Raw genomic sequence first — 26,920 nt, 5'->3', positions numbered from 1 at the left:
CAGAAAAGCGAAAATTGTTGGAAATTTGCATTGATAATAGGTAAAGTGTTGGTAGCTTTTTGAACATAATTATTTTTACATGACACAATACTATTGTTTTTATAGAAAACGTAATTTAGAGAGATTATTGGCATTTGCTGCAGAAATGAATGCTACCTTATGGGTGAAAAATAGTTTGCTCAGCATAAAGCTACACCTTTTTTGGGCTTGGCTTGCTTCATCTTCTTGCTTCATTCACAGATATAAGCTGTGTCAAAATTATTGTAATTTGTACTGTGTTCATTTTACCTTTGCAGATAAAATGATGGGAAGTGCGGTTCTTCGGTGGAGCAGCTTATCTGTGAGACTGGTGTCTGTCTGCTTGCTCTGTGTATCAGCTGGAAAGCAATGTCAGATCCGATACGAAATGGCTGACTGCAGTCACCTAAAGCTGACTCAAATTCCTTCTGATCTTCCAAACAATATAACGGGTTTGGACATCTCTCATAATCAGCTAAGAGAGCTAGGTCCTGCAAATCTGACCCAGTACAGCCAACTGGTTTACTTGAATGCAGGCTACAACATCATCTCTAAACTGCAACCAGATTTGTGCCGAAATGTGCCCCTGTTGCAGATTCTGAAGTTAGAACATAATGAATTGCATAAGCTCCCTGACAGAGTCTTTTCTTCCTGCACCAACCTGACTGAACTCAATCTAGGATACAATAGAATAGATATAAAAAATGATCCTTTCAAAAACCTGGAGGTAAGTTTTAGAAATGCACCTTTTCATGTAAATGAAGTATAAACGGGGAATATACTCTTATCTTCCAGTGTATAGCAGAACAGCTGCTTATTTACATCTGGAAATACCCACCATATAATCTTACTTCATTGTTTTTCTAAAGAAAAGGCCTAGTGGCTTCTTGTGTTAAGAGTCTCAGCCTTCCTTATGAGTCAGTGCTCTCCATGCCCTTTTCCCTGTTGCATGCCATAAAGGCATCTCTTCATACAGTGCAGAGAGAATAGCAGCAGCAGATGACATGTAGGGCAAAATGGATGGCCTGGAATCTGAGTTGCCTGGGGTCTAAACATGGTAGCTAGCCTAAGCTGTCAAGGTCAAGGTGTAATTACTCAGACCATGAAAGCCATTGCTCAGGCTGAATGTAGTGTCTCTCAGGACTTGGGGGATTGAGAAAGAGTAAAAACCTTTTCACTCTTAGCTTTGTTTTTCCTGGTAGCTTACATGTGGTTAAACATCTTTCTTTTTAGCATCTGTGAGGCTGGGGGACCAGCAGAGGAGGCAGGAAGAGACTGTTCCATTGTCTTTGCACCAGGCAGGGAATCATGCAAAACAAAGGACCTAAGGACAACAGAAAATACAGACAATGCATGGTTATTAATTGTTGTACAACATTCTAATGAGTGTGCATGTTGTTTTGAACAAGTCTGAACTTTTCTGCTAAACTCAGTATTCCAGTGCAGTTACATAAAATGTATTGGCTTGCATCATAGGACTGCTGACTCTCAATGAAGTACGAATGAGTACAGCCAGCTTTGGTGCTGGAAACGGGATGGATGTTCTGGCCTTCCTCACATTGCTGCTGCCCGGTTACTGATGGAGGCCTCCTTGAGGCACCTCAAGGCACATTCTGTGGAATCACGTGTAGGGCAGAATCTCCTCCTCTGTGGGAGGAGCCTGAGCACCTGGGCATGAGCTGGAGTGTATGGCACTGGTCTTTGTAGGCTGTTACTGGGCTCCTCTTCACATTCCTCACTTCCATTTACGGGGTGGACCACAGTGAAAAGGGTGGGATACAAGATTTAATATTGCATTAGTTGTAACTGCAGCCAGCTGTAGACTTTTGCTTTTATCACAGGAGCAGGAGGGCTTTTAGTGACCATAAGGAATTTTAGATAAAGTAATTCTTTGGTTTGCAGTAGATATTTTAGCAGGTTAAGACCATGAATGCAATGAAAGTTACAGGTGTGGAAGATGCAGAAGGCTTCTTCCTGCAGGAGCTTGAAAGCTGCCATTTCTATATTACAAATTTATTTTAATTGTAGTATTGCAACTAATTTCTAATCAGTTAGACTGTAATGCAATATTTCAAGATGGTTTTGTATGTTAGAAAATAAAAAGAATTTTATATTTTTCTGCTTGCATCTTCTCCTCAGAACTTGAATATTTTGGACCTATCTCATAATTTTTTGAAGTCAGCAAATTTAGGAATACAGCAACAGTTGGAGAACCTTCGTGAGCTCATATTGAATAGCAATCAAATCACTGAGTTACAAAAGGAAGACTTCAGTTTTCTTAGCAACACCTCATTGAATAGTATTGATTTGTCATCAAATCCACTGACAGAGGTAGGAAGCATTTCAACAGAAATTCAACAGTCGTAAGTATAAAATGGAACTATCCTGATTTATCCTTTATGATTGTCTGGCACTTACATTACATTTTTTTATTCACTGAGGTCCACGGTAAAACCATTCTATTATATACAGCATTACTTCTGACCTCCAGTAGTGATACACATAATTATTTTTGTCCCACCGAAATCAGCAAGAGCTGGTTCCATGCAGATCAGAGGTCACAAGCAAGAGCTAGATCAAGTAGTTGTGTGAACCCTTACCGGATATTTTCTATGCAGGATTTTTTTTGTACGTGCTGAAGGTGAACAGTTGACATACTTTCTAAGTGGGGAAAAAGTACAATATTAGGTGATACGCAAGGCTAGTTTTACAATCTAGGTCACTTCCTAATCAAAGAGAACATTCATTTGTGCATGTGGGGTACCCCAGAGAAGTAATCATTGCAGAAAAGTATACTTGCGCCTTTAAAAAAGCAAGTGGGCGTTTTCCTAGCCACCTACCCCACTGTTCTCTCTGACCCACTTCTTGGTGTTAACACGATTCTTTGAAGAGTGATGGTATGTGTAGCAGCTCTAAGCTGGCTGACCCTCAGCATATGAATGCTGAATTTGCATTTGCTTGGTTTATTTCCCAGTTGACTGATCTGTAAAGAACGTGTACATTAAAATTAGAAGAATATTTTGAAGTGGCGTAAGTTTGTACCACGGGTGAGAGGCAGCCCCACTGTCCTCTTTCCCCTGACTGCTTCATCCCTCCCTCTTTCTGGTACAAGCTTTAATGAGGCTATGCACTAGATCACTGGGGAAGCTGCAGATTTTTTGGCTTGGTTAGCTTGCAGTCAGGCTGGTTCCCTGGCTGGTTTAGTGTGTGACTTGCACGTATGGCCATATTGGCACATGCGTGTGGATAAGTAGATGGAACTGCGCCTTTCTTGGGCAGCGCTGCTCTCTGCTAGTTTGGGCTGCTCTGATTTTACAGTACTGCTGTCTGAAAAGCAGCCTTATGCATTTGAATAATTCTCACCAATGGAGTATTTAATTATTCAGCTGATACAGGAATCAAGATGAGAGGCCAGCACTACAGTGGAGGCTTGTGATCTGAACTGTGGAAGGAAGTGTGTAGTATCACATTCCATGAGCGTAGCTTCTGCTCACACAGAGAAACTCTGTTTCTTCTTGGCTGTCTGAAGGCCGAAATAACTTTTTTTACAGTACATCTGGCTTTGCAGTAGTATATTGATATTCCTGGCAGCTGCCAATGAAAGAAAGCTGAAGGAAGAGATTGTCTCAATTTCTAAGATGCTTCTAGTGAAAGAGTTTTAGCAATGAGATTTAACTTTCATTTCACTAAGCACTTCTTCTAAAAAAGTGCTAATCAGAATTATGATAAGCATGTTACAAATTCTAGAACTATTATTGCAAGAAGTATAAACTCCAAGAAATGTTTGTCTGAACTTGGCTTTGGAAAAATCTGAGTGTAGGAGTTACTTTCTGCTTGAAAATCTCGTTTGAAAACCTTTCCAAATTTTAGCTTTAGGGATCAACTTTCTTACATAATCCCCTTGTTTAGGTCAAACTCTTTTTTTTTTTTTCTTTTCCTTTCAGTTTCACGTAGGATGTTTACATACAATTGGAAATCTTTTTGGCCTCATACTGAACAACATTGAACTTGGTGAAAATCGCACAAAGAAACTTTGTACAGAATTATCAAACACAGCGATTCAGAACCTCTCACTGAGCCATGTGAAGCTTTCGTACATTGGCAAGTCAACTTTCCAGGGTCTGCAAGGAACAAATCTCACAGTTTTAAACCTTTCCCAAAATTCTCTGTCTGTGATAGAAGATGACTCATTTCAGTGGCTTTCAAGTTTACAGTACTTAAATCTGAAGCGTAATAACTTTCATGTATCTTCACGTTCGTTTTACGGATTATCCAGCCTCAAATATCTGAATCTGATAGATTCACTTAATGGGAAAATTGAAGATTTTTCCTTTCACTGGTTATACCACCTGGAGTACCTTATAATGGATAATAATAATTTTCCAGGAATTACTGCTAATATGTTCACAGGCCTGCACAACCTGAAATACCTGAGTCTCTGTAACTGCAATATAAACTTACAAAGAATAACTAATAAAACATTTTCATCACTTGCTAATTCCAGTTTGCACGTTCTCAACCTCACAAAAACAAGAATCTCCACAATGGAAAGTGGGGCATTTTCCTCCTTGGGACACCTGAAAATTCTTGATCTTGGTCTCAATGAAATTAGTCAGGAGCTCACAGGTCACGAGTTTAAAGGTCTCAATAATATACAAGTTATTTATCTTTCCTATAATAAAAATGTGGCTTTGCGAAGTGAATCATTCATTTTTGTCCCAAGCCTTAGAAAACTGATGCTGAGGAAGGTAGGTTGCAGTAATCTGGCACTTTCTCCTTCGCCTTTTCACCCTCTACAAAATCTAACTGTCCTGGACATCAGCAATAACAACATAGCAAACATGAAAGAAGATGTGTTTGATGGACTTCACAAACTTGACATTCTGGATTTGCAGCACAATAATTTAGATCGACTTTGGAAACATGCAAATCCAGGTGGCCCTGTTCTTTTTCTAAGAAGTCTTACCAACTTGAGTATTCTTAATTTAAAATCAAACGGGCTTGATGAGATTCCAGTTCAGGTTTTCAAGGGTCTGTTTCAATTAAAAATTTTGGATTTAGGATCCAATAATTTGAATGTGCTTCCAGCAACTCTGTTTGATGACCAAGCCTCTCTGAATTCATTGAACCTTCAGAAAAATCTGATAACCTCAGTTGAAGAAAAAGTGTTTGGCCCAGCCTTCAAGAGCTTGAGAATACTAGAGATGGATTCCAATCCCTTTGATTGCACCTGTGAAAGCATTGCTTGGTTTGCTGAATGGCTTAATGTGACCCGAGCATATGTGCCTGGATTGCGGTCCCAGTACATTTGCAACACCCCAGCTAAGTATCACGGTAGTCTGGTGTTGCATTTTGATAGCTCAGCCTGCAAAGACAGTGCTCCGTTTAAACTTCTGTTTGTGATCACTGCCACTACCGTGATGCTACTCATTTTTACTGTTCTTATAATCCATTTTGAAGGGTGGAGAGTAGCTTTCTACTGGAATATTTCAGTAAATCGAATACTGGGTTTTAAAGAACTTGACATACAACAGGAAGAGTTTCATTATGATGCCTATGTTATTCATGCAAGACAGGACAAGAACTGGGTGTCTAAGAATTTCATCTCTCTGGAAAAAAACCCCCGCTTTCAAATTAGGTTTTGTTTAGAAGAACGGGACTTTGAAGCAGGCGTATCGGAATTTGAAGCCACAGTTAACAGTATAAAAATGAGCAGGAAGATTATTTTTGTTGTGACTGAACACCTCTTACAGGATCCCTGGTGCAGAAAGTGAGTAGGATATGAAATATTGTATGTGAGGGGGAAAATTTCTTAACAGATTTTTTAACAAGGTAGTCTTTTTTTTTTTTCTGTGTAATTTAATAAAAAAACCTATTTAGTAAAAAAATACCATGCAAATTCTACTTTTATATTTACTTAATATATTATGTCTTCAGAATAATTTCTAACTGAAGTTAATTGCTCCACATGTACGCTAGTAGAAATTTTATATCTCAGTCAATTTCATTTTTTTTCCAAAAAAATCAAGCTGTCACCTGTGAAAATTGCTTTCCTTAAAATTAGATGTTTGATAAAGGGCAATAATGGGTGACATCACTGGCATCCAAAGATGATTTTTTTTTTGCCTATAAATGAGTCTTTTACCTTTCTTATGTAGCGATCTTGAAAAGAAAGGAACTTTACTAAACAAGGCTATATCAATACAGTAGACTTAGGTTATAATTTTAGAGGATGATTTTTTTCTTTTGTTAGAAGGTAATTAATTTAAGTAATGACAATTTTATATCCTAGAATAGACATTAAGACCCCTGTTTGAGTCTAGTCCTTGAGTTTGCAGTGTGCTATTATTTGAGCTATTTAAAGAACTGTTTGTCATTTTTTCCCTCTACATGAAAGAAAACATGTTTTCTTGTCTTATTTTCGCTTCAGTTTTAAGGTCTATCACGCTCTTCAGCAAGCTGTTGAACAAAGTCGGGATTCCATCATACTGATCTTTCTTGATGATATCCAGGATTACAAGTTGTATCATGCACTTCACCTGAGAAGAGGAATGTTCAGATCTCGCTGCATCTTGAACTGGCCAGCCCAGAAAGAACGAGTCAGTGCGTTTCATCAGCAATTAGTGATCGCACTTAAATCTAACAGTAAAGCGCACTGAATTCTGGAAGCACAGATTTGAATTATAGGGTTCATTTTATTGCGTATTTTCTGTTGTTGGAAATCAAGCCTTCAGGGAGACCTGAAAAAGTTTGTCATGCTGTAAAGATACGTAAGGGTCACTATAATTTCAATTTACTTGTCTTATGTTCATGTTTTTGCTGGTATTTTCATTCACCTGCACCGAAGTGACATGTTAAAATGGATCATGAGTGATAGTGGATCGTGAGTAACAGTCATTTCAGTCTGCGTATCAAAAATGTGGCAGAAACCCAGTGAGAATGACTGATGTTCTAGGAAAAAATACCTGCTGTAGTGCAGAAAAAGACACAGACTCTCTAAAGGGATATGCAAAAGAGAATGTTATAATGATAAAATGGCAAATTCTGTGTAGAAGGTGGAGTGGACACTGCTGCTTGCATTCATAAAACATGGGTAGATCCAGTGAAATTAAAACTGGTAAGCTTTCCTTGTGCAGCACAGTAAGAAACATGGAAAATTATTTGTGTAGTTGAAACCAAGGAGTGTAGCAGAGTTTCAAACTGAGTTTTAAAACTTCTATTTTAAGAAAAAGCCATGGAAAGAAACGTGACCCTGTGAGCAGCCTGTTCAGGGCATGCAGTGAAGGACTGCTTATGCCTTATGGGTGTACTGGTGACTATCAAAAACAGATTTTCAGACTAATGAGTCAACTGACTCATCAATGCGGTATGATTATTTTTTTTTTACTCTTCCCTACTGAAATTCAGAGACAGATCTGGCAGAAGCACATTTATACTGAGAGATGTCACCTTAATTCTTTGAATGCCCATAAAACTATATGTGTGCCTTTAAATAGAACTTGAAATCAATGTGAAACATGGCAAAAGCACAGCTGGTGTACCTGTATAAAATGAGTGAAGGCATAGGTATTTCTGTAGCATAACTAGAAGACAGCTTTGTGGGAGGTGGTGCTACCGTAATTTCATTACCAGTGAAACAACAACAACATAACACTCCAAAAGAAACTGTTTTAAATTGTATTGGAAATATTTCTGTGACAGTTACAGGTAGAGTGGGAGAAAAATTTCTAAAGCAGATTAATTTCAATTTTTTTTTTCTTTATGACTGTATATAGTTTTGCCTTCAATAGCTAAAAGAAAATTATAAGGAAATGAGATAGAATTCTGTAGTGTAATTTCTTATATATTTATCGAGTTTGTTTTTTCCTTAACATATTTTACAGAAACATGGGCTGGTTGGCAATTGCCAGAGCATTAATGTTCAAACCTGTGGGCTAGTAGGTTGATCTGGAGGGAGCTGAGAACCAGCAAAGTGTGCTCTGAAAGGATGTTTATAATGTTTGAGACTGGTTGCCAATTTTTCAGTGTTTGAGTACAATTAATGGTAAATTAGACACTAGACAGTCATTTGTATGTTTTTGTTAATATATAATTGCTGTTTCAAGGACCTTGTAAAAACTTTTTCAATTTTTAGTAGGTGTGTGATCCTTCAGTAGCTCAGGATATTTTTAAATTGCTTGTTTCTCCCTAGCATTTCCCTCATCAGTTTCAATACCACCATTACTCTAAGAATGCTGTTTTACTGCTTTAGAAAACAGCTTTCAGATAATTCAATACCTAACCTTTTAAGCAGTTTTTCCTCATGATTTATTAGATGCATAGATGAAACACATTGGGTTTAATAGGTTTATATGTCCCATGATGATAAAAAATATAAATGAGAAAAATAATTAATGAAGTAGATTCTGCACGCACCAGAAGAGTGAAGAAAGGGGATGCAGACAGTCTTCACTTGCTGAGAAAGTGCTGAATGAAAAAAAAAAGGCTTTGTTTACAGTTGAAGTGATAGATGATGATTTCCTAATTACAGTAATAGGATTATCCCCATTGTGATGCTTTCATCTCATCTTTCTGACCTTTTCAGGTGAAGTGACAAATTCTTTCTTCATGCTTAAGCCATGAAAGTTGAGGAGGCAAGCAGGTAAGGATGTCGTGCCAGGTATACACACGTCAGTCGTTGTTTCTCTTATTTAAAGACTAACATGCGAAAGGGTTCCTCTGTTTCCTAAATCTGTTATGACACACAGTAGCAGAATTTGTCATTCCACATCAATATAAATTGTTTAGAAAATGTTAGCAGTTCACACAGATATTAAAAATGACATAAAGATGCAGAGAACGCACGGAGAAACGCTGAAGTGAAATGTGATACAAGAGCTCAGGCCAGATGATCAAATGGACTTTTCTGGCCCTTAAACCCTGACAAATGATAACATGTCTAAATCCTACGAAGATTTTTTTTTGCTGCTACAAATGGCCCCCAAAGTCAGTCTCAGAACAGTGAAAAAATGTGTTACAGGTGCGTAGTTTTGTAATATAGCTAAGGATGCAAACTAAAAGTACTTGCTGTGAGGGAAGATAATTTTCAATGATAAAACTATGATGATGCATTCTAAACAGTTATTTCAGTACCTACATTTAGTTTAAAATAATTTACAACAGGAAAAAAAATTATAAAGACTTACAATGAGAATTTGACTAACATTAAAAAAGGCACAAAAGCAGTAAGCACGGGGCCAACAGTAATCATCAATTATACCTGACATAAAATTTTCATATAAATTTGCCCTGTTTGGAAGTTACCTGCTTCTGCTCTGCTCCTGTACATTTGTTTGGCAATATTAATTAGAGTAAATAAATGGGTTTACTGTGGCAAAGAGTTAACGGTCTGTATCTGAGCTGGGTGGTTTCTTTGCTGTAGGCAGCCTGAGACTGTATTAGGCTGATTTGTTGAGGAGGTGGATACCAAATAAATGAAAAAGAGCTCCAAACTTGTAGTGTCAAAGATAGTACTTAGGACTAAAAAGCAATTATCTGTATTGAAAGCAGAATATCTGAATGACTTGAGTGAGGCAGGATGCTCAGGTCTGTAGATTTGGGTGGAACCTGGCTTTGTGGTTCTTGAATGATGGGGAGTAATGAACAAGTTACGGACAATGATGGTCAGAAAAGGTTCTATTCCAGGTCTTCATGCAGGGTTGCTTTGGGGCTACAGCCGAGGTGAATACACTCCAAATACACTACACACCCATGTGCTCAATTGTGCAGTTTTCACTGTGGCTCAGCCAAGGCTTTTTGGCATGGTGAGGAATAAATGCAGATTGTGCTGCTGTTAGATTGATGTGGGCTTATTCCATGAGGCTTGGTCAGAGCATATTTATTCCAGCTTGTAAGAACAAAGGCCAAGGATATCCCAATTTCAAATCTCAGTCCTCTGCTTGGTGTCACGTGTGCTCCGCTCTGCCAGCTCATTGCACTACTTGACGTGCTAGGAAGACAAGGCAGGGATAAAATTCTGTACTTTGTATCCTTGGTTGGTGTCTGCCAGCAGCTGCCAGCTTGAAGTTGGTTGTGCAGCTTGCTGTGAGGTGCGCGGTCCGGGGCTCCTACGTGTAAAGCAACTGTGCTACCCCTCAGCCTGTGCCGTCCTTTTGGACATTGCCAAGGGCTGTGCTACCTGCCAGATTGTGCGCTGCCACAACATTCACCCTGTCCGTTAATACCAGCTGTTCGTTACTGCGTCCCGCAACTGCTGCTGGTGCGATGATGCTTCATGCAGGCAGCCAAGCCCGTGCTGCAAAGCCGGGGCGGGGGGCTGTGCCCCACCCCTGGCGCAGCTGCCCGGCTTGGGCCACCGCTGCTGGTGTTTTGGCACGAGAGAGAGGTCCCCGTGATCCCGGCGCCCTCTGGCTCTCTAGGCTGCCCGGGATCGTCGGTAGCATCCCGGGGCGCGGGCCGTTGCCGCGGGGCGCCATTGCGGTAAAGCCCCGTGCGGTGCGTGGGGGGCGCGGTGCCGCCACCCCGGCTGGTGGGGCGGTTTCTGCCCCTAACGTCAGGTGGGGTTTTAACGGAAGGAGGAACGCGGCGTCCCGAGTCCTTCGCGCCCGGGCTGCGGCCGGTCGTTGCCCCGCGCTCGCAGCCCGCCGCGGGCCGACGGCGCCGTTTGTCTCGCCTAGCAACGGCCGCGGGGCCGCTCCCGCCGGCGGGCCCAGGGCGGGCAGGGGCTCCCGCCCCGCCGCCATGAAGGTGGCGCCGACGCACCTGGGCGCGCTCCTCGCCAGGCTCCGCCGCGCCCCCGCCCCCCCCCCCCGGCCCGCGGCCCCCGGCCCCGGGCAGGGCGGCGCGGCCGGGGGGAGCGGTCGGTCGGTCTCCCCGCCCGGCCACCGCCGCTGCGGACAGGGAGCCCGGGGGGCGGGCGGGTGCCAGGGCCCCGCCGGTCACCCTGCCCGGCATCGGGGAGGAGGCGGCGAGCGACGGCGAGGGAGCGGCCCGCGGCCCGCGGCGCCCCCCGTGAGTGCGCGCCCGCTGAGACCGGGGGCGGGCGGCGGAGGGTGCGCGCCCCCCGGGCCTGTGGGGGTCCTGTGGGGGTCCCCTCGGGCCTCTTCTGCCTACGGGTGCCCTGAGAGGCACCGAGCACCCCCGCGCTGGGGCTGCCGCCCCCAGGGGCGCGCCGGAGGGCGGGCAGGGCGCCTGCGGGGGCGGCGGTGCCGGGGGCGGCGGGGGGAAGCGCGGAGCCGGGCTGTGCTGGGGCGGCGGGGGGAGCCGCCTGGTCCCCAAGGGGAGCAACGCCCCGGGCTCGGGGGCAGGGGATGCGCCGCAGCTGGAGTGGGGGCCACAGGGGCACCCACCGCCCGCGGGGGGTACCGGTTGTGTCGGCCTGTCCCGAAGCTGCCCCTGAGCATCGGAACCGACGTTCAGGCAGTGCCCGGTAAAACCCTGAAGCATCGGTAATGGTTTGAGATTTTGTTTGCGTCCTTCTGTGTTTGATCTTCAGCTGCATCTTGAAAATGTTTAGGTTTTGCTGAGGATAAGAGAAGCCTGTGAAGTGTGTGTGCACGGTAGGATTCCGCTGGTGGTATTTTGCTAAAGCGAAGGTATAAGAAAGCTGAAAATTGTTTCTTAGCATATGTAAAGCAGGAGAGATTACTGAAGTGCGTAACAGCTGTATTACTGTATCGGTGTAGTATTTTGTACCCTTAAAAAAAAAAAAAAGGTTTCTGTATGTACTACATGCTGACTCTGTAGTACTGAACTGTGCTAGTCTGGTATTATTGGCAATCCTGAAAACATCTTTTCAGGTGTCGGTAAGAAGGAATGTATTAGGAAATTTAAATATTTAACTCTTTAGGACTGAAATCTCTTTAGTACTCTGTTAAACTTTCAGGTGGATTTTGGGACCTCTCCTAGTTTGATTTCTCTGTAGCATAACATTGAAATGGTGGTCCTCTGGCTTTCTGAATGGGTCTCAAGCCTGTCTCTGGCAGAGAAATTGTGCTTATCCCCCAGTGTTCGCAGTAGGCATGTTACAAGGTAGGCACCTGTTTAGTCCTTTTGGAATCAGTTTATGGGCCTCATGTCTGTGGCGGATCGGTTTTTGAATGTGCTGGTAGTATTTGCTTCTGTAAGCTTTAGTAGCAACAATGTCTTGAAAGTCATTGCCTCCTCTGTTTTGGAAAAAAAAAAGTTTTTCTTTTATGCTTATTTGATCAACTGTTTTCACGGAGCATCCCTAGTTCTTGTGTCGCAAAGTACTGTAATAACTTCCTTCATCTTCTAGTTGATGTACCACTTGGATGATTTTGTAGACCTTCAGCATGTGATCTCTTAGCCTTGTCCAAGAATCCCGGCCTTTTTAGCCGGCCTTCTGAAAGCAGCTATTTCCTTAATCACGTTTGTAGCCCTTCTCCTACTCTAGTACGTCTTTCTTGAACCGCAGGGGTGAGAACTGGGCGCGGTATTCTGTTTGTGGACAGAATAAGGTTTTACACAGCAGCAAAGGAATGCTTTCCACTTCTGTCTCAGTGTCCTTCCTGATGTGGACCAGTTGTGTTGGTGGATTTGTTGTCACCGTGTATTGAGCCCATGATAACTCCAGGATGTTTTCTCAACTGTAACTGCCAGACCCAATGTCAGCATCACGTAAAGGTGCTTTAGGCTGTTTTTTTACCTGGATAAGGATTGACAATACAATACACATTTGTGAATACATACTTTTATCTAGATATTTATAAATTTATTTCAGGAAATAGAAAATAATACAAGTAGGAACACAGACTCTCCCTGATGTACTCCTTTTATTTCCCCATGCTCCTATTTAATGCATTTGGTTTTGTTTCGGAATGGATTCTAAGCTCTTTCAGGCTTAACCTTTTTCTGCGTTTGTGTAGAATATTAGCCTTTCTGAACAGGTAGGTTAATCTGGTTTGAAGTTTATTGAAGTTTATAAGTGGAGTTCGGTTTAGAAGATATTTGATGCTTTATATAAACAATACTAGAACCAAATCAATGTTGTCTGCCTATAATTCCCCACTAGTTGTTTCTTTTTTGACTACCAAAAGTACACCAGGTATGATGCTGTATGAGCTGGTGTTCCTCTTGAAGTGCTGATGACTTTAATCATAAAAAAAATAAAAGGATGAAATTCACTCTTAAGATGAAGTAATTGCTTCTATTGGGATGCAGAATCAACCCTATTACATTAAAACTGGCTGTGTGCAGCAAAACACTTATTTTGGCTTGCTATTAAAACACTTCTAACTGATATCCTCTAATTATAGCCTGTTATACTTTTGTATGCATGGTGGCATTTCAAATATTTTATTCATAGCAGTCAGGCTTATTCTGATAAGGTATTGTCTGTCTTCAAAAAAACAAAACCAGACCAGAAAGATGTAGAAGAAGGAATAAGATACATCACTTTGACAAGGAAAGTCTATACCACCACATTAGCATTTTTTAATTAGATGGTTCCACTTAAGCTTTTAGAAGAAGCATCTTAATTAAATATTGAAACCTTTAGTATTCCTTGCCTAGAGTTCAGATTTGAATTTGTGAGTTACAGAATATGTTATTGTTGATAGTTACACATAGGAAGCTTTTGCTTACCCAAACAAAGTTTCTCCTCTTCACAAAAAAATGTGACAAGTTTTATTGCTGTTTAAAATGTTTTAGAAGATGTTATCAATGGCCAATGAGTGTACTTTCATTAAGAGCAATTTAACTAGATGTAATTAGTTAATAAATGAAAAAGATTAATCTTATGTCTTGCAATTTTTATTCATAGATGCTGACAAGTTGATAGCAATCAAAATACGCTGAGAGCACAAAATAGTGAAAATCTGGCACGCACTTCTTACTGTTTTTCCCAGGTACTCTGAATTTTCTGAGCTAGTCTAATACTGTGTAGGTCTAAACTATAGCAGTACTTCGTAAGATTTTACATTTTCTGTTTATTTATAGTGATTTCATATCCTTCTAATCAAATTGAAGGAATGGTGATGAATACATCTCTTTTTCTGCAAATGGAGAGCAAAAAAAATCCACTTTTATTATTGTTTGAAAAAATATATGCTGCTGTATAAGATCATGAAATTCCTTGGGAGGATACTAAGATGATTTATGCTACACTTACCAGAATATGCTGGTTGACACCAAGGTACATAGATTCTTTTTTTAAGAAACATGATTATTGATGTCCTAACGTGTTGCAAAAACTAGAGGAGATAACAGCCCTTAGCTGATCTAAAAGTAAACTGGAGGAGGCTTAAGATATGTTTTTTAGGAGTGGCAAATATTTTGTAGAAATTAATTGCACTGCTCCCTGTTTTCAGGATAGTTCTAGCACATGGAAAACGTGTTTGTGAACTTGGTATGAGAAGGGTAGCTTTATCTGTGATGTAAAAATGTCACTCCTGTCACCTTTTATTTCTCAGTAGCTCAAAATTTGGTCTTCAAAATGATTAACTTTGAAAATGTGAGTCTAAGTAACTTGATGAGCCACAGGATTGAAACTCAGATTCCGTATCTCCTTTTTTAACCACTAAAAGCAATAGATTTCTTTCATGCTGTAATGCGTACTAACCTACATAAAGCATTGCAGTGTTACTTAGCTGCCTGTTTCCATTGTTGTACTTATCTAAAAGAGTAAATGTAGTAATGTGGTAGTTTACCATGGTCTATTTTTTTCATTGCAAATAAGCCTAAAAGTGCTTAGAGGTCTATTTTAATTTTACATGATACTACGGAACTCAGTAGTCCTCTAGATAGATGGAACTAAAAAGAGTTCCTAATGTATTACAATATCATGTGTAACATTAGGTTTTTGGTGAAGTCGTACAAAGTTTCCAGCAAGTAGCTAATCAGCTAAAGAATAAATGTAAAAAAAAGAAATAGCTAAAACCGAAGAAGCCCAATTTTCCTCAGACTGCTTTTATTGCTTTCAGATGCTACGTATTTATTCTTGTGTATGTATAATATTTGTCTGTGCTGTTTCTAGGAAACTAAGGTGGTATGTTTACAGCCAGGCATTTTATTTCTGGACCAGCACTCGGTGAGCAGGATCGCTAGGTTAGCCATGGGAAGGAGAAGCAGAAGGGCCCAAGGCCCATGTTGTTACACTTCACTGTGATTTTTGAATTCCTCTTCCTCTAAAGTCCTGTGAGTTGAGGGGCTAGAAATGCGTTGTACTTTATAATGTCTACAATGTGTGTTTGTCTTTTTTTTTTAGTTGCTCTCAGTGTAGAGTTCAGTGTGCAATTGTTCGTGGGGTTATACTTTTTAGTTTAGTTTTGGCACCAGATCAGTTCCACCACCCCATTTCTGATAAGGTAGAAGATTCTTGGATCCTGCAGTAGTTTTTTGGAAGTTCATGGTCTTTCCAGTGGTGAGATCACTCCTGTCAGCTTGATCAAGTTCTAAAGGAATTAGAAATTTCTTGTCCTCAGAAAACACTGAACTTGTGACTGATTGAGTCAGGCTTTTCTCTAGCTGTTGCCATAATCTGGTTGGAAAATTTTTGAAGGGATGTGAATGTATACCTGTGCTTGTGTGTACATGGGTGTGGGTATCCATGTACATGTGGATAATTAGAGGTGGGGATTTCTGTGCTGCTTTGACTCCTTCGCTTGAAAACACATCTTTGTAATGTATGCAAGTTGGCACACAGTTTATTTTTACTGGATAATTTCTTCTGAAGGGGAAGTCTTAGGTAACCAATACAGGAAACAATTGCTAAAAAAAATTATTTTTTATTTTACCTTTTATTTTTTACAAAAGCATGTTCTAAATAGTTCTTGAAAGTTCTGCAACTGTGTGAGGATTAACATGTCAAGCTTTTATGCACATACATTTTATACTCCAATCAGAAAGTTTGGAATGTTTTTGGTAAATTCTTTTATTCTATAAAATACTACTATTAGGATAAATCCTAATTAGTATGCTTTGGACAATGGCATGAGTTACACTGCAGTGAGACAATTTAACAATCTCTGAGAGTATCGCTAGTGTTTTCTGCCAAGCAGAAATCTTCATAGTGAGGCAAAATGAAACACAGTATTCAGTGGTATGGTCAGCAAATAACTGTCTGTTGGCAAATAAAACAAGGCACATACAAAAGTGTTTCACAGTTTTAGCCAATTAAACATATGCGATCACGTATGTCAAGGTTGAACAAGTTCTACCTTAAATCATCAGCATGGCTACAATAACCTATACTTGTCACTTACTAAAATGTGTCCCAACTACCTGAGCAGTACAGAAGTAGAATGTTACAAGCAATGCGTCGCTGCTGAGGGGGAATACAAGCAAGCCATGTGTATGGTTTTGGAGAGTATGTGTTTGGAGTTCAGCATATATTTACAAAGTATGTCGTTTGTAACCAAGGAAGACACGTTCCACTAAAAATATTCAATGTGACCAATTGCTGAAAGTCATACTGACTGACTACTTTAGTATTTTCAATGGCATGACCATATTCCAGCTCTTCACAAAGAACATATTGGGAACTTTTCTACATCAAAATGTAGATCCCTATAGATTGTTAATCATGGGTTGTTATGCTACGTGACTTAACATGACACAAAGAACACAAACCTTTTGTCTTGCTTTCTATTTTACAATGTATTTCTAGTGGCTTTCATGTTCTTGCCATTTTTTTCTCTCCTTTTCATGTTATTTCCCCTGTTCCTCCTGCTCGTTGCCTTTCATGACATTTTCTGAATGAGAGATAGTTTTTATATCCTCACTTTTCCCTCTCCTGACTAGGCATGCTGTACTCCTAATGGTCTTCAGAATATGTTTTCTCTTGGCCACGTTGATTCCTCCGGATGGATTGGTTACTGTCTCTCTACCTACTACCTTTCTACAAGCATATTCTTAGCTCAAAAGTCACCAGAGGTTTTAATGAATTGTTTAACCCTTGAATTTAATTGTGGCTTCTTTATTATCTTTCTATAACTTGAAATTAAAGTGTACATCATAATATACCTAACTTTTTTTCTTCCTGTGTTAAAAAGAAATGCCTTTGTTGACCTATGTATAGACAGTATGGACACACTCAAATGTTGCAGTGCGTGTTTGTTCAGTTCATAGGTGCTGACGTGGGGTGAAGGCTGGTTAGCTGCTTGGTGATGCAGTGGCACCATGTCCTACAGGCTGCAGCCAGCAAGTAATAGAGGATTAGCACACTGACTCGGTGGCTTATCTTAATAATCAGAAAGTGGCAGTGCATGAGGGATTTCTCATGGATGTGCAGCAGGAGATTGCCTAACTGAACACTGTCCATCATCCGTGTGTAATCCCTCTGCTCTGGCTGATACACCTCTAGTTCAGCATATTTACATAGTGAGCACTTGTGTTTTAAAATACGTGAAATATGCTCTTTAATGCTTCCTGATATGAAAGAAAAACATTGGAATGCTGCTCTGGGTACTTATTGCAAGATTGGCTATTATTTGAGATAAGCACTGGAAGGGATGCATATGTCATACTGGCAACATTTTGATTGTGTCCTTATTTTTGTTGCTTGTGGCTATAGAATTGTAGGTAGAGGCTTCTGCCATGTAGTATTTTGGCAGGGTGTTGGAGCACTTGCTGATGTTCGATTTTGAATGTTATCGGCAACCTAGCAGATGAAATAAGGTATTGAACATTATCTGGTAGTTCAAGCGAGCTACAGTGAAAGTACAGTTTTGATGTAACCATGTACATGGAGGTTATCTTTTTTAACATTATAAAGTCAATGTCTTGACCTCACTACAAAAATTTTGTAACCTAATTAAAACAGAGACTATTAAACAACTTCATTGCTTGAAATGAAAGTTGTTTGTATGGTAAACAGACAGTTCGTGTTACTTTATGTGGTGCGGGTATAGTGATCTTTAAACTTTGGAAATCTGGAAATTTCAATATAAAGGGTATTTGTTTTTATGAAAGGCAAAACAAGCATTAAATCGTTTATAAGCTTTTTCCTCAAAAAAAAAAAAAAAAAAGGGGGTTGAGGTTGTGGGATAAATGAAGAGATGTTTCTTTGGTTTTCAGTAGTGCCTTTCTTCAAATCCAACAGCATGGATGTCATGCTATAGCAAGGGTAGAGGACAAGTTCCAGCTCCTCAAGTCTGTTGGGCTATAGAAGCTTTTAGATACACGATGTGACATCTTGACATCTCAAGCCGGGTGCCTGTGGTCCTAGAGGAAGGAGAAATGTACTTAGTATACATGAGCATATACAGATAAGGTCTCCCCACACTTGTATGGCTTCACTCTGTACTGTAGAGCTGTTGCCATACAACATTTCAAAGACTTTTTGGTGGGTTTGTTTTAAATTCAGTGCTCAGAGTATATACACCTGTTCTGGATGATTTGTCTGATTTGCTTCAGAGATTAATGAACAGAATGGGGGGAAAAAAAAAGTTCCGATCTCTTTGGTGTTATGCTGATGAAATAAATCTGTTCTAAAAAGATATTAACTGTATTTCCAAATGTACATCAGTAACAAAAATATACAGGGAGAGTCTTGTGGACCACTTCCAAATGTTTTGTTAGGGTGCTGCTCCCTCCCTGGCTGTTCGCAGACATTTGATCCTGCAGCAGTAAATGCCTCCATCAGATCAAAGAAATAAAACACCTTCTCTAACACACTAATTAGCATTCTTTATTATTGCAGTTAATTAAGATGATGGTACTTTTCTTAGTTGTAAATTGTAATTTATATTACAAAGTCAGATTTACTTCTGTAAATAGAAGAGGTACTTAACATGCAGATCTTACTCTCAGTAGTCGTTTATATTTCCTAGAACCACGTGTTATACTTGTGTTTACATTTTCAATGTGTTTCAGGATTAGAAATAGATTTAAATATGTATACATAAAAAATACTTAGAAAGCTCATGCCATCTTAAAGATACGCATCTTTATAATTTTGAAATGCATTCAAAATTTGCAGAAGAATAAAATGGCTATATAGAAATAAGCCTATCTTTAAAATTGGAACAGTTTATTACTCTGTCTTGTAAAGGTAGGAGCAGAACTGAAAACCTGTTGTGGTTGCAAAAGCCTTACATCTATTTTGGGAGTCAATGTGAAAATGCCTAATAGTAGGCATTCCACTTAAGTGTATGTAGTAAAAATATCTACCCAAGAGGCCGTGTTGTATGTGCATGTATTGTTATTGTATTAAAAATTATGGCCGTTTTTTCCCCTTATTCCACCTCTTTAGAAGTAGCCCTGAAGATGCAGGGGGATACTGTACGTGTGCGTTCACTTACTTTTCTTCACTCTAGATAGATGCAGTAACAAGGGACAACCTGAACCCTAAGGAGAAGCAGGTCTTGGGTAAAAGAGGTGATTTTGAGTGCAGCCAAACAAGTTCTCAACCAGTTGCCCCAATGCCCTGAGGTCCCTCTTGGTTGCTCTCAGACTTCTTGTTTGGACTTTTATTGCTAGTCACCTGGAAAACCAGTAAGCAATAGTAATCAGCGGGCTGTACCCGACAAGGGTCTCCTTTTATAACACTCTCCAGTTTCAATTTAGAGTGGTGGAAGTAGTAGTAGTAATAATAATAATATACTCTTGCTCAATTAGTAATCCATAAAATTATCATTGTCTTGATTGGAAGGGAGGAAGAAAGGGCTTGGTTTAGAGAGATGCAGTTGATATTGTGGGCTTTTCTTTATAATTTGGTGGTAGGGTGTGAAGGGTGATCCCTATTTCTTGTGATTGCAGTGACGAGCACTCCAAAAAGCAAAAAGGTTACACAAAATCTAACTCATGGTCTCAGTCTTTACACTGAGGTTAAGAGTGGATGAAGGAAAGTAATGCATTTAGGGGAATAATAATTAGAGCCCACCTTAAATAATGCTGACCTCAAAACTGGCAGCTGTGACTCAAGAATGAGATCTTGCCAGCGTCTGACTGCTCAGTCAATGATTGCCTCTGTGTACGGCAGTATCCAGAAAAAGCAGTAAAATCTTGTTCCTGATGAGGAACGAGTGGAAAGCACCATTTCAGTGCAGTCTACTACATCTTGTGTGCTGTGTGTGGTTCTGGTTCCACATGTCAAGAAAGGCACCTGGGATGTGTTGGGGGAGAATAGTGACCTGCCTTCAGAAGACAGATTGTGAAGTCAGGCTTGGCAGTTTTGAGAGGCAGCGGCTCAGGATGACCACCTGGTACAGATGTGGTGCTTGGAGAACTCTGGATGCAGTGTGATGGGCAACCAGAACAAGAACTTGTTACTGATGAGATGCTGCAACATTAGATTCAGAAGGCATTCATGGAAAACCTGTAATTAGTCTGAACATTTTAGGAGAAAAGATACATGTCTCTCTTGATTTTTTTTGTTTTTTTTTTCTTTGTTTTTGTTTTTTAACAGAGTAAGCAGTAACTTCTGGATTTTGTTACAATCAGTAGTCTCAGCAGGCATGGTAAGGTGTTCAAGAAAATGCTGAAAAAGAAGACCTAAATTTGAAAGTACTGGGCAGTGATGTATTTTCTTAACATCTGTTAACCCATGATGGTGGATACTGCTAGAGAAGGAGGAATATAAATCTGGCTATCATCTGTAGCAGGTGCTTCCCCTAAGTAGTATGTCCTGTTGCTGCTGTCACACAAAATACTGGAGTAAAGGGACTCTCACTGTGATCTAGTAGGACATTTCTTCTGTTCTAGCGTTACTTAAGAAACAGTTACAGGTAGGAGTGACCAAAATAAAAGGCACGTAAGTACAAAGAGGTGGTGGAAAGAGCTTCCAAGGCTAAAACCTATGTTCCGAGGCCAAAATCTGTTAAATGTGAGGTAAAACCTTGTAAAACATGAGATGTTTTACACCCCCTTCTTTTTAGAGGTGAGAGATGAGGCGAATTCACACAGCGCTCAATGGATGCCACACTGCAGGGCTTCTGGAGCCTCTTCTGGAGAGGAAAAGTGAGGGCTTTCAAAGTCTGTTGTTTATTTCCATTTGCACTTTTCTTTTTCTTCCTGACTTTGGAGTACACCTTTCTATCTAGCATTTATGATTTTCATCATCTTTAAGTACATTTCTAATCAGGTGTGATAATAATCTGCTACTGATGATAGGATACATCCTCTCTCCCTTCAGAACTCTGACTTCATGCACTACCTTCAAGCTCTTTGTCTTTAAAACCCCATGCAAGGTAATGGCTTGTGCATCTTATGTCAGGTCTCCTCTTTCATATCCTCACCCCCACCCCCAATTAATCTCAAAACATTTCTCCTTCCAGATTAATTTTTTTCTCTTGCCTGTGTGTTCTCCTAAGCCTGAAACTTATCTCTTAAATTGCTGTTACACCTTCATATCAAGCGCTGCATGTGTGATGGGATATGCTTTTCCTGACTTTTAAATGGAAAGGAAAACTGAAGCTCTAATACATTTGTGGTGGTTTTGGTTGTTTTTGGGTTTTCGTTTGGTTTTTTTTTTTTTAATTTAAGCTTTTTGTCCAGACAGACTCACTTTCTCTTCTTGTTTATTGTACTTTTCCTTGTATCTGATGCTTTCTTCTCTTTTTCTTAATATAGGCCACAGGGTTCTTAGCTCTGTACAGCCATTCTGAGGTGGTTGGTATAAACAATTCTGTAGTACAGTTTGATCTTTAAATGCAACTGAGAAACTTCTGTGCATAGCTGGCTTGTTATATTTATCCCTTTTTGATCTTAATAACTAGACAAATTTTGTGTGTTGCTTGAAGAAGGGGGGGGGGGGAATCAAATTTCTCTTGCAATGAATACATACATGTAAGATGGATCAAATTTAAGACTTTTACTGCCCAGGAGGATCTACCCTCCCACGCCCCTTTGCAATAAACAAATGCAAAACAAAGATCTTAAAAGTCAACTGAAGACACAGGCTGCTTCGTTTGCTCAGGCCTTCTCGTTCCCTCTTTTTATTTTGCTCTATTTCAGATAAACTTCCTTTTTTCACATCATTCAAACTCAGGAACAGCCTTATATTTTCCTTTCTTTTGGCACAGTTTTGTTTTGAGACTCTGATTTTCTCTCCTGTAAGGACATGTAATGACTTGGAGCAGTCTGAAATAAACAGCATGCTCAACAGTGCGACTGGAGTTGGGTCTAGTAGAGAATTATTTTTGTGGGTTGGCTCTGTGTTATGAATGTTGCTTAGAAAGGAAAGAAATTACATGCAGTAGAAACAGTTTAAACGTGCTTTATTGTTATGTTATGTGCCTTTATTGATAAACTGTTACTGGAAATGGCTGGCCCGTAAGCTTTTGGGGTTTAGGGAAAAGATAACAGAGTTTCAGTTTTCTTTTTGTTTTCATTTGTCCACACCGTGGATGTGCTGCTTTCTACTTTTTCGGCTAGAAAAGGCTATCGCGCTGCCACGTTTGTGCTCATGTGTTCTCCTCCTTTGCTGAGCTGAAGTAACAGCCAGTGCTGCCTTCAATGTTTTGTGATTCTGGAGGTAACACAAAATGAGTTCTGCCGTTGTAGAAAAGCATTTTATTTTTTAATGTTTTGAAGTGTAAGTTGTAAGGCACGTTGAAGGGGGAGGAAGCTGAAGTGGCAACAGCAGTCAGCTGGGGCACACAGAATTACTGTGGATGCTTGTCTTCTTCCTGGGTAGTGATTTTGTAGGATAATTACTTACGCAACATCCATAATAGTTACTCTGGACACCGGGATTGGAAAAATAAATGACTGATAATGTTGTATCTGTGCTTTTGTTTGCCATCCTCTGCTGCTTGCATATATGAGCAAGAGATGTCTGCAAATCTGCATTGTTCCTGGACTGACGGTGTACGTCTCTGCTGCAAAACTTGCTGCTTGGCCTTCATGTAGGGGTGCGTGGTCTTGGCCCTTTGTTAGGAAGTATGTTGTTGCCTGCCTTCTAATTTGTTCAAGCAAATGGGAAAATAAGAAAAAAAAAATCTTTTTGTGTTTGTGTACAGGTGTGAGTAGGTCTTTTGGACCAATAGCAAAATCTCTTTAGAGCTTGCATAGCACTACAGCACTGAGTTCCCTCATCTCAAAACAGGGTTTCAGGGTAGATAAACCAAAATAAGATGTAGAAAATCCTCCTAAGGTTTCAGAGAAATAATTTGCTTCATGTTGTAAATATCCTTGGAAGTATGGTTGTTGTTCTCAGAGATTTACAGTATTCTGTTCATCAAAGTTACATTCCACAAACATACGTATGTGCAGTGATTTAGTGTTAAAACTGTGGTATTTTTTAACCTGGATGTGACTTGCTCTTCTGGATCTGCAGCTGCTTGTTGGATATGTGTTAACTTGACAAAGAACCCTGCTTTTTTCTGTGTGTGTGTGCGATTTCAGACAAACCTGCTTTTATAGAAGAACAGTTGCTAAGGGCAAGGCAAATTGTTAGTGACACGCATAAAAGTAAAATATTTCTTAATGTTTTACAGGGTCAGGAGAATTTGGAACTCTTGTTTTTTAAAGCTAGGTGAGAATTCTTTAAATATCAGAGGAATACTGTGCAGTCATTTTCCATACGTCTTTCTTAAGGAGCAGTATTTTGTTTGGTTATGAAACTTTAAATATCGTTTGAATGCAGCTGTTTTGCTGTAATGAGAGGTGTCCTGTGGCATACCTTTTGAGACTTAATTTTCAGCATCGTTAATGCCACCTTTCTTCTTTCCCAGGAAGAATACTTTTATTTTCTTCCTGCTTATGAGCAGAGGCGCTCCCTCCCTGGAGAGAGGCTTTCGGAAGGATGCGGAGGCACCAGGATTTAGGGCCTGGAGCTAGAGATGAGCGGCCTAGCGCGAACCTGCGCGGGCACCGCCCGTTCGGACGGGAGCTCAATTATCCAGGAAAATCTTATCCTCTGTAAAGGCGAGGGACACCGTCCGTGGGCGGCAGGACCCTAACCTGAGCCGTGCTGGGCCGTGTGTTCAGCGGCGGGGGCCGGGGGAGACGCGCCCCCCTCCCGTTCAGCCTGAGGCTTGGCTCTGGCGGGGAGTCCCGGGGGGGGTGTCCCCGCCGCCGGCCGCCCGCCCGCGGGGGGAGGCGACCCGGTGCGGGGCGGGCGCTGCCGGGCCTCCTCCCCGCCGCCGGGCCGGGCCGAGGGGCCGCCGCGGGCCCCATGCGCAGGCCGCGGGGCGCCGGCCCGCCGGGGGGGCTCCTGGTCGTGGGGTGAGTGTGGGCGCGGGGCCGGGGGCCGCGGCCAGGCGAGGGGGGGCGGCCGGGGCCCTGGCGCGGCTGCGGGCGGGCACGGTGCCGTGCCGGGCAGCCCCGCGGTTGCGGGGGCGCGGCCGGGGCCCCTCCCGGCGTCGCCGGGGGCGCGGCGGGTGATGCCCGGGGAGGTGCGGGGTGTCCCTTTCCCTCGTGTTTCACCGCGGCCCTTGCCTGGCCCATCGCCCCGTGGCAGGGGCCGGAGCGGGGCGCGGCGCGGCGGGCGGTGCGGGAGCCGGAGCGGGGTACCGCCGCATGCAGCTGGATGGTGCGGCAGGAGCGCCCTGCTCTGGCTCGCACCCTGTATCGTGCCACTGCGTACAGCCCACGGGCTTTGTTTCGCAGAAGCAGCCCCTGACACTTTATTGGTGGCGTTTTGCTTCTTTTCATGTTTGTAGGGTCAGGTTTCCTTCAAAGCCACAAAAAAAACCAACCCCACCTGGGGTTCTTTGAGAGGTCAGAAAGCCTTACAGATACAGGAGAGCCAATCAGTGTAATTAGCTTGGGTTGCTAGAAGTCTGTGGAGTAACTGAAGCAGGTGGACTGCGAGAGGAAGGTGCTCCGCCACGGACAGGCAGCTGCAGCAGGGAGCAGAGGCAGCGGTGCGTGGGTTTCATAGGGGTCTGGCCTGGGCACATCAGGCTAGTTGACCGGGTAAAGGGGTGAGCAGTGAAGTGAGAAGGCTTGCTGGTGATGTTAAGTTGTGGAAAAATACTAAGGACAAGGATCAGCTATGAAAAAAAATAATAATTGAGAAAGACCTTAGAAGGCTGCCTGGGCAATAGTGTGGCAAATGAAATGCCAGGGAGGGGTGTATGTGAACAGAAGGAACCAGCTTTTCATGTAGAAGATGGGCTGTGAGCTCACTGCTGCTGCTTGGAAGATAGATCTTGGTGTTATGACAGAGTGAAGTGTTCATGGGACTGGGCTGTACCACTTTCCGCAGGGTCTCTCGGTGCTGACAGTGGCCAGAGGCAGGTACCTAGGGAAGAGGGAGGAAGTTTTGAGCAAGCACATAGAGATGCTTTCCACTGCTGTTGTACCAGCCTCCCAAGAATTTGCAATTCAGGGTCTTCCCTGGTGAGAAGTTTAAAGTTGTGGTAGGTTTTTGGTGGCTATTAGTCAAGGCATAGGAGTAGGATGTGCGATGTGGCCCATTTGAGTGGGGAGCTAGATTTTGACATACGTATCTTTGTAACCTGTGGAAAGGCAATATGAATATCAGAAAGGATAGGAAGACAACAGAGCAATCCTAACTGTTGCAGCACCAGTATACAGTTTTTGGCTAAAGAAATCACGAAAATTCTTGATTTGTGAGCTGTATCCTTACAGTTACTCATTCACAAATGTACTTTGATGCAGTCGTGCTGCTGTTCACAGTTATGACCCGAGGGTTTTATGGGATGAAAATAGGAACTTCCATAGATGAAGTAATTTGTTGCTGTGAAAGTGTTTCTGGGGAACACTTTGACACTTCTGTATGTATTCTGAAGAGGTGGGTTTAACATATTAATGACAGAACTTAGTGGGATTATAGACATACATGGTTAAACACAGTTTCTGTTCTTTTTTAAAAATAAGTCTCTTCCTTCCTCAGAAGGTATTCTTTTAAGGCTAGTAATAAATCTGCAGGCATTCCTGTGCCTTACTATAATTTTCATCTGTGTGGTTTGTAAGAGATGGTTTTGAAGCTTGAGCATTTGAGCATGTGTTCAGGTATTTGGAGAAACAAAAAAAGACAAGTTCTAGCATTTCTTAGGCTGGAAAGGCATAATAGTTGAAAGTTCGTGGCTTAGTTTTTAAGACAGTGTTAAGGAGTCTTTGGTACTGGAGGAACTGATTCTTTGTGGCCTGTAAACGTACTGAGAATATGCCCATGTGTCTTGATGTAGTAATATCTTGGTTCACTTAAAACAGCCAAGTTGAGAGTTCACAGCTGAAGTAAAGAGCACTGTTTGCTTGGCACCGTATCTGTAACTTCTTTTTATGCAGAGAGACACCTGAGAAAATGGACTCTATAGTAATGATTGAACAGAAGCACATAAGTGAATAACTGCTGTATGGACAATTACTGGTTTGTGCCTTTGCTCTGTTCCTGCAGTAGTGAGGTGCTGCTGCATTTGTGTGTGCTTTGTGCAAATTGTAAAGTGCAAAACTGAAGGAGGATGCCTGTGGAGTAAAGTAAGTCTTAAATTAAATGTACGCTTTTTTCTGAAAAATACTTGGGTAAATAAAAACTGTTTTAAAACAAGGTGGTTTGTTTGAAGCAAATGTTTGTGTTGATGAGTAGGATTGAAAAACTAAACAGAGTTGTTATATTTAATATTACGGAGTAGCATGTTTCTGTGTTTATAGGAAGGGACTATCCAGAGGTTCCACAAATCAGTGCCTTTCTGGAAAAAGTGGAGAATCTCTTCCAGCAGTTTTTGCAAGAAATGTGCAGGAAGCCATCGACAATTATACTGGGTATGCATTTGGTTCTGAAATAGTACTTCATTAATGGACTTTTGACTTAAGTAGATATTTTAAGATTGGTATTCATTTTCCCTAGTCATGCTTCTAGTCATTCATACAGATGACAACTGTTGCAGGATATAAATTGACCTAGCCCATTTTTTAGAATATTTGAACTTTACTCCTGGTTTGTGTTACGGAATTGTGTGTTTTTAGAGCATAGTAAAGTGCACAGATTAAACCTGGAAGGGAAGTCAGACTTCATGGTTAAACGCAAGTC

At 41.4% G+C, this 26,920-nt stretch overlaps 3 protein-coding genes across 7 annotated transcripts in view; all 3 read left to right on the top strand.

Moving 5' to 3' along the window:
* Positions 1-420, top strand: part of ADAD1 (adenosine deaminase domain containing 1) — a 34,511-nt gene extending 34,091 nt beyond the window's left edge. Inside the window, exon 12 of the mRNA XM_055798068.1 lies at positions 297-420. The gene's annotated coding sequence lies outside the window, so the exon portion shown is untranslated. The remainder of the gene's footprint in view (positions 1-296) is intronic.
* TLR3 (toll like receptor 3) lies at positions 302-6,823 on the top strand. The gene is made up of 4 exons (XM_005243141.3): positions 302-745; positions 2,158-2,349; positions 3,963-5,788; positions 6,449-6,823. Exons 1-4 carry the CDS (start codon positions 302-304, stop codon positions 6,675-6,677), a joined length of 2,691 nt encoding a protein of 896 aa, XP_005243198.1. The 3' UTR covers positions 6,678-6,823.
* A 1,779-nt stretch (positions 6,824-8,602) lies between these two features.
* The window catches only part of FAM149A (family with sequence similarity 149 member A), a 32,574-nt gene continuing 14,256 nt past the window's right edge, over positions 8,603-26,920 (top strand). For 2 of the 5 annotated variants that reach the window (XM_055795145.1, XM_055795144.1), the window contains exons 1-2: positions 21,476-24,147; positions 26,542-26,652. In XM_055795145.1, coding sequence (XP_055651120.1) covers positions 24,098-24,147; positions 26,542-26,652 — 161 coding nt within the window. In that variant the 5' untranslated portion in view covers positions 21,476-24,097. Of the gene's footprint in view, positions 8,660-10,819; positions 11,029-21,475; positions 24,148-24,447; positions 26,368-26,541; positions 26,653-26,920 lie in introns of those variants that run through there. The other 3 variants (XM_027794871.2, XM_055795149.1, XM_055795147.1) reach the window with 3 other exon arrangements.

Source organism: Falco peregrinus, chromosome 2, assembly GCF_023634155.1.
Source record: "Falco peregrinus isolate bFalPer1 chromosome 2, bFalPer1.pri, whole genome shotgun sequence".
Lineage (NCBI taxonomy): Eukaryota > Metazoa > Chordata > Aves > Falconiformes > Falconidae > Falco > Falco peregrinus.
This window is presented reverse-complemented; position numbering and strand designations above follow the sequence as displayed.

Bases quoted from the DNA above. Each gene is read 5' to 3' on its own strand.
- TLR3 (XM_005243141.3), top strand. From the start codon at position 302: ATGATGGGAAGTGCGGTTCTTCGGTGGAGCAGCTTATCTGTGAGACTG. The intron at 746-2,157 runs GTAAGTTTTAGA...TCTTCTCCTCAG, and splicing joins ATCCTTTCAAAAACCTGGAG to AACTTGAATATTTTGGACCT. The intron at 5,789-6,448 runs GTGAGTAGGATA...TTTTCGCTTCAG, and splicing joins CAGGATCCCTGGTGCAGAAA to TTTTAAGGTCTATCACGCTC.